At 56.3% G+C, this 6,611-nt stretch overlaps 1 protein-coding gene across 6 annotated transcripts in view; it reads left to right on the forward strand.

Annotated features, from left to right (window-relative positions):
• The window catches only part of CUNH10orf143 (chromosome unknown C10orf143 homolog), a 19,784-nt gene extending 16,722 nt beyond the window's left edge, over positions 1-3,062 (forward strand). For all 6 annotated transcript variants that reach the window (XR_006680160.1, XR_006680158.1, XR_006680159.1 and 3 more), the window contains one exon: positions 2,708-3,062. Coding sequence is in view for 2 of the 6 variants with exons in the window: in XM_045291501.1 (XP_045147436.1) it covers positions 2,708-2,737 (30 nt within the window). In the remaining 4 variants the exon portion in view is untranslated. The remainder of the gene's footprint in view (positions 1-2,707) is intronic.
• The last annotated feature ends 3,549 nt before the right edge of the window (positions 3,063-6,611 follow it).

The following is a 6,611-nucleotide window of genomic DNA, read 5'->3' on the forward strand; positions in this document are numbered from 1 at the left end:
AATGGGCTTTGGGTCTCCACTCCGCACTCCCCCCACCTTACTTGTTTTAAGATTGTTTTTCTACTCATTGTAGAGATTTGGATTCCAGTCCAACTAGAGGTGGACCTGCCGGCCATGGTGCTTCCGTGGGTACTCACCACCGGGCCACTGGTTTTAAACCACCAGTCATAACGTGGGGAAAGATGCGGCTTTCTACTCGCCCGAGCTCACAGGGACAGGTCTGCCCTGTGACTTGATGGCAGAGTTGGATCTGGTTTAGAGGGACGAGCCTGTTCATGGTCCCCCTGGGAGCTTGCTGGACTTCTTGGATCTATAGATGAAAGTTTCCGTTTTCTGCCATTATTTCCTCAGATGTTCCCTCTCCTCACCCCACGCCCCGTTTTCTCTCGCCTCTCTCCCGTGCGTCTGCCGTCCGAGGGCGGGCGCTCGCGGTGCCCTCCGGCTCAGAGACCCTGCGCTCTGCATCACCCTCTTTCCCTGCCGGCGGCTGGTCTCCGCTGCTCCGCCCACTCTGCTGCGGAGCCCCGGAGCCCCGTAGCGAGCATCCACTTCCAGTCGTTCACGTCTTAACTCTAGAATTTCTAGTCAGCTGTTCAGTTTAAGAAAACATTCCTGTGTCAGTAAGGAGAAGACATTGTCTCACACCTTGTTACTTTATAACCCTGGTTTTCTTTGGTTCTGTGAGCATAGTTCAAGTGCCTGACTTGAAGTCTGTCTCGTGAGTCCAGCGTGGGGCCCTCGGGGACAGCCTCTCTGCTGCTTTTTCTCCTGTGAAGCATGCTTTCTTGTTTCTTGGCCTGTCTCTTGTGGAAAATGGAACATTTAAAGTGATACAATGTGACAGTAATGAAAACCAGATTCTGTGCCCCCCCCCCCATTAGCTGTTGTTGTTTGTTTGTTTAGTGACTTTTCGGAACTCATTCTTCTAGTCTGTTTTCTTTGTTGTGTGTGGCTTTTAAAATCTTCTTGGTGAGCACGCTGCCCGGCAGAGTTCCTGAGCTGCCCGGAGCCAGTGCGTCTCCGTCTGTGCTGTGGCTTCCCTTAAACTGAGGAGGGGAATCTGTCCTCAGGAAAGCTGGCGTGGTCAGCAGCCCCCAAAGCCGGTGAGCCCCCTCGGGCTCCTGCGGGTGCACATGACGCAGTTACAGGGGAAGCCAGCGAGGCGGCCGCAGCACCCAGGGCTTCACGCGGGTTAGAAATGGCTGTAGGGGAAGCCAGAAAGGGTGTGTGGGCCCAAGGGTGACAGGATTTACCGCCAGGCAGAGGGGGTCAGGAGAGGCATACCTGTTGGTCTCGGTGACCTGCCAGCACCTCAGGACAGGGGGAAGGCTTGTGGTGGATGGGAAGTGGTGAAAGGAACCCTTGAGGGAAACCCCGTCATGAGAGAACAGCCTGGGGTGCAGAAAGGCAGTGGGGGCTGCTGACGGGCTCCTTTGATCCCGGTGTTCAGAAGGTTCGGCTCACTGCGACCCAGGTGCAGCAGCACAGCCTGGTCCAGCCCTTCGTCTGCCTCACACTCGTTCTTAGGGTTGAGGCCCTTGTTCTCACCCCCGTGTCCATCCGTCTCCTCGACGGCCCTCCTCTTTCCTGCTGACCCTCCACTTTACCAAGCGTCGGGCCCTTCTGTTGTCCCCTCCTGATGACAGCCCAGAGTATGTGGGACCACGTTCTGGCTGTACTTCTTCCAAGACAAATCTCTTTCCTCTTCTGGACGCAACATCGTGATTCAGAAGCATCAGCCTGCGTCTTTTCTCATTCGCTGTCCAGCCTGATGCCAATACTAGAAGGGAGCAGAAACTGCTTCCTAAACAGACACACGTGGTTTTCTTGCTGGCAGGGAAGCTACTGCAAGAGAGAGGGCTCCTCGAGAGCTTTGTAACTCCCATGATCCCTTGCCAGGTCCCTTGTGAAGCTCCCCACCTTACCCCCACCCCAGGAAGCTGGGCCTGTGGCCGTCAGTAGCGAGACCTGCAGTCTCGGCTCTTCCGTGCCAGAGCCAGCCAACGTCTGACTGACTATCCGTGCCAGGCTGACTATCTGTGCCAGAGCCAGCATCCAACAGGCAGCATGTTCTCACACTGGGCCGCACCACTGTATCCATGCCACCTTCTAATGGGGTTTCTCCATTCCCGGGGTCCTCAGAGCCACTAGGAAGGGGGCATCCTGAGGAACAGGCTGGGGGACACCGTAAACACCCCGCTTGGTCACACTAGAACGGGCACGCCTTGATGATACACATAATGAAGTGAGGGGCGCCCATTTTCCCAGTGCCTGGCGAGGGTGGGGGTCCAGCCCACAGGCCCACGAAACGAAATCATCAATATCTTCCAACATCACGCCTGCACAGAACACATGGCTCCAGCTGTCACGCTCCTCAGTCAAGTGTGGACCAGATGCAGCAGGCTGGTTTTCCGTGAATGGCGTGAATACCCTACTGGCCCTTGGTGGGCAAGCGTCCCTGCCCCCGTCGGGGTCTGTTACCGGCAGTCAGCGGTAGGATGAAGGGGTTTGGGAGATTGCGAGGAAGACCAAACCAGGGCACAGAGACAGGTGAGGTGAGCACCGCTGCTCAGGATTGATGGACAGACGGACGGCACAAGGGGGCCACCGAGCCAGGATGACCGCTGTGCCTGTGTGGGGGCCCTGCTGCACCATGTACTCAGGCGGGTGTGCGGCCTCCTCACCAGGGGTTCTTCTCTTACCTCAGGGGCACTTCAGCCACACGCAGGGTCCCTAGATGGTCTGCGAGCAGAGTGGAGACGCCGCCCCGTCTGGAACCTTGGTGACTGGATACAAGCCACCTGCTCGGCCAGGGGCGGAGTGGACTCTGGCAGGGAACTCCGCCCCCTCCACATTCTGAGAAGCTTCGAAAGTGCCCTTGTTCCTCCAATGCTGGGGGCCGGGCTGAGGGCAGCCCCGGGTGCTGTGAGAGACCCTGTTTCTGTGTGAAATGCTCCTAAACCACGCTCACCCAACCGTGCCAAATGCCAGTGCCCCTCAGCCCCGTGTCTGCCCTGAGGACCGTGTGCACACCCCTTCCATATTAAATCTGGGATTCCCGACTTCCTGTGGGCCTTTGTCCTCAGTTCCCGTCCGTCCGTCCCCGTCTCCCTGGCTGCTGGGGCCTGTACGACACAGGTGGTGCAACTTTCCAGACAGTTCGGAAGCCCCTCGTGTGCCCCACCAGCACGTGTAGCTCGCTCTGCTGCCATCCTCCCTGCCCGGTGGCCACTCCCTGCACCACCCTGACCACTAGAGTCTTGAGGGACATATATTTCCCACTGAATTGCACCAAGATCTGCCCTCCCCTTGATGTAGCATGCCTTCTGTGACTGAAGACAAAACAAAACAAAATTCAAAGCAGGATATGATTCAGTCATGAGAGGGTTAAGCTTCCCAAACCAGATGAGTCGGAACCCCGTCTTATAGGCCTGTCCTCTTCCACCAGGCAGGCCATAGCAGGGGAGGGGTTTCCTGTGTGGACACTGGCGGCCCACCCTCTGTGGGGTGGTCGCTGAGCCAAGCTGCTGGGAGGCAAATGGGGGCGGGGCCCCGGAACTGACCTGATTAGAAAATGGCCCACAGCCAGCAGAGATGGGGTCGAGATCTGTGCCTTAGATCATGTCCACGCACGTGTGTGCTTTGTTAGTTATACTGTGTGTGTGTGTAAGTGTGTATGTGGGCATGCATGTCAGTGGGGTGTGCATGTGAGGGTTGGGTGTGTGCGTGGGGGGATTTACATGTATGTGTGGTGTGAAAGAGTGCACATGCATGTACACACGTGATCCTCCCTCTCCCCCAGGCCCCAAGCTCACACACAGGCCACTTGGGAGTTGGACCAACAGGAAGCTTGTTTTGGAGACTGCGCCCCGTGAGTCGCTGCAGCCAATGGACTGTGTCAGACCTGTGTTCAGATCCCCCTCCCCAGGAGGTCTGACCAGGGGGCCTGCAGGCAGCCCTGTCATCTGAAATGGGGACAAGGACCCTCCTTGCTTGCTGACATTAGTGTGATGGTCACAGCACGTCACAATTCCTCTGACTCACTGGGGGGTTCAGCCCCCTCCTTCCCACCGCACAGCCCCACCTCTGGGGCAAAACCTGAGCAAGGTCTTTGCAACAACACAGAACGCAGGTGCAGCTAGAAGCAGCAGATCACCGTCCTGTGAGGAAGGTGGCCGTGGGCACTGGCAGAGTCAGCATACCCAGTGAGCTACTGGGTGGGCACAACCGCCACAGAGCATGCTTAGATAAGGTTGCTGGGGTGACCTGGGGCAGTGACCAGAGTGGCACCTCTTGGTGAGCTGCTGGGTGCTTCACTCCGTCCCTGTACCCCCCAGGGCCCCCTGTTGAGTAAGTGTGGGGACAGGCCTGTCGCATACACTGCTGTGGAGTCTTGCATTCCAGAGCTGCTCTTCCTGCATCCTGGGGAAGCAAGCACAGCGTCTTCAGGCCACTGGTTCGCCCAGAAGCTGTGGTCACGTTCTGCTCCGGTGAGGCACAGCCCCTCACCTGCAGGGCATCGTGTTGGGTCCTCACGGCTGGCAACAGGGCAGATGCTTGTTCATTGTAGAGAGAGCCTGGGCAGTCTGCCAGTGGACACGCTCACCCACTGGCCCCAGAGGCACCTTGAAGGTCTGGCTGTCTTTCCTCCTGCCCTGGGAAATCAGTGGGGCACAGTCTCTGCCTCGTGGGATCGCGTGAGGTGGGGGTCTTCATGGCACACAGCTAGTGGGACTTGGTGGTCTGTTTTCTCAGAACGTGGAACATGCGGAAGGGAAATAAAGACCAGCATTGTCCAAGGACACCACTGTCGTCCCAGGAGGACCACCACTAATGTCCCAGGTCACCACCAGTCACTGGCCTGCCAGCCTATCCAGACTTGGACACCGTATTTTTGTGCATGTTTGGTAGGACAGGGTCTCCCAGAGCATCCATAATCCCAGGAAGATGTTTGGAAAGGTCAACAAGCTGGTCCATGGTGCTGACTGCTTATCTGAAGTCGCGCGCCCCCCCCCCCCCCCCCAATAACCCCTCCATCTGAGGAAGCCGAGTGCAGGGGGCCTGGGCGCCTTTTTCTAAGTGGCACATGAGAGCCTGAGGGGTGCCTGGCAGGCTTAGAGCAGCCGCACTCTTCACAGAAGCCCAGAACCTGCCAAGTGATTATGCCAGCACCGCGGGTCGTAGAACGGATTCGCTAATAAGCAAAGCCTGCGTCTATTTCAATAAGCAGGGCTTTGCCACACCCACGACAAGCATGAAATGTGATTATCTTTTAATGTGCTTCATCTTTGCCTTCCTGTCAGAAGGGGGGGAAATGCATCTCCTCACCCCCAGAGGGGAGGGGCTCGTCATTTATCTGTGTGTGTACCTCCAGCAGGTAAGGTTCCCACCCATCCTTTCACGGAGCCGGCCCTTCTCTGTTTGTGGGGGGAGGGCCCCCATACCCACACGTCCCTTCTCGAGTCCACAGAACCATCTGGAATCAAGATCAGCAAATGTTAACAGAGATATTAAAGTCAGCCGGAATGCATCACCTTTCAACATGAACTTTATTTCCATGTCTGTTCTTCACACCTTTAAAAATGCAAACATGTAACAATCTGTGATTGTTGAAGTACAGAACAAAGGGAAACAGGAAGTTGCTCATATCCCAGTCGCTCAAAGGTAACATGCCACCTTTGGCTGCGTGGGTGTGCAAGCACTTCCGGGTGAACACACCGAGGGAAAGCACAGTGCTGCCTCGGGTTCCGATTCTCACGCACTTGGGCTTATTCCCAGCAAAACGGGCTTTCACACGGCTGCCCTCGGCGGATGGCTGCGGACAAGCTCTCAGAAGACACCTGTCTTAGTCTCACGAGGTGTATTTCCAAAATAAGAAACCAAACTTCCAGTTAACAGTGGCTCCCAAGGGGCATCTGTGGGCCCATACAACTCGAGGCGGGGAGGTCAGCTGGGAAGACTAAGGCACCTGGTGCTGGGGTCCCAAAGGGGCCGTCTTGGCAGAGTTCTCCAAGCACAGTCACAAGAGCTAATGGTTAGAGAGGCGTTTTAAGGAAATTGAGAAGTGCAGGGGTGAGGACAAGTCCGGGAAATGTGCACAAGAGACTCCCCATCACAGACAAAGCACCTGCTGCGTCTTCAGGGGTGAGGGGCTGCCTAGTGCCCTTCCCCACCCAGACAGCTCCGGTCCTGTCCCTTCACACACTCAGTACATGAGAGGGAGCAGGGTGAGTGCCCCTTGATGACAGCAAGCTTGCTGTGTCCGTGTGTCCTTACGTTAGTCCAGGCTGACTAGAGAAACACATCTCAGGACACTCATGTATATATAAGGAAGTCTTCTATCAAAGAGTAATGTGTACTGAGACATCTCAGTCCAGATCAAGTCCATACGTCCGATGATAGCTCACATGTCCGATACGAGTCCATAAATTCCTCTTTAGACTCACCTAGCTAGTGTGTGCAATGATGGTGAATGCAGGAAAATCACAGGCCAGTGGGTGAGAAGTCTTGTGGATCCAGTCGGGGAGGGGGAATCATCTCAGCGCTGGCGTGGGCCTCCATGTGGCTCCTCCAGCTCCATGGCTCTGGCATCTGTGTCTCCATGTGGCTCC

The sequence above is a fragment of the Echinops telfairi genome, unplaced genomic scaffold, assembly GCF_000313985.2.
Source record: "Echinops telfairi isolate 266 unplaced genomic scaffold, ASM31398v2 ScPeMD7_70;HRSCAF=299, whole genome shotgun sequence".
NCBI classification, from domain to species: Eukaryota; Metazoa; Chordata; class Mammalia; order Afrosoricida; family Tenrecidae; genus Echinops; species Echinops telfairi.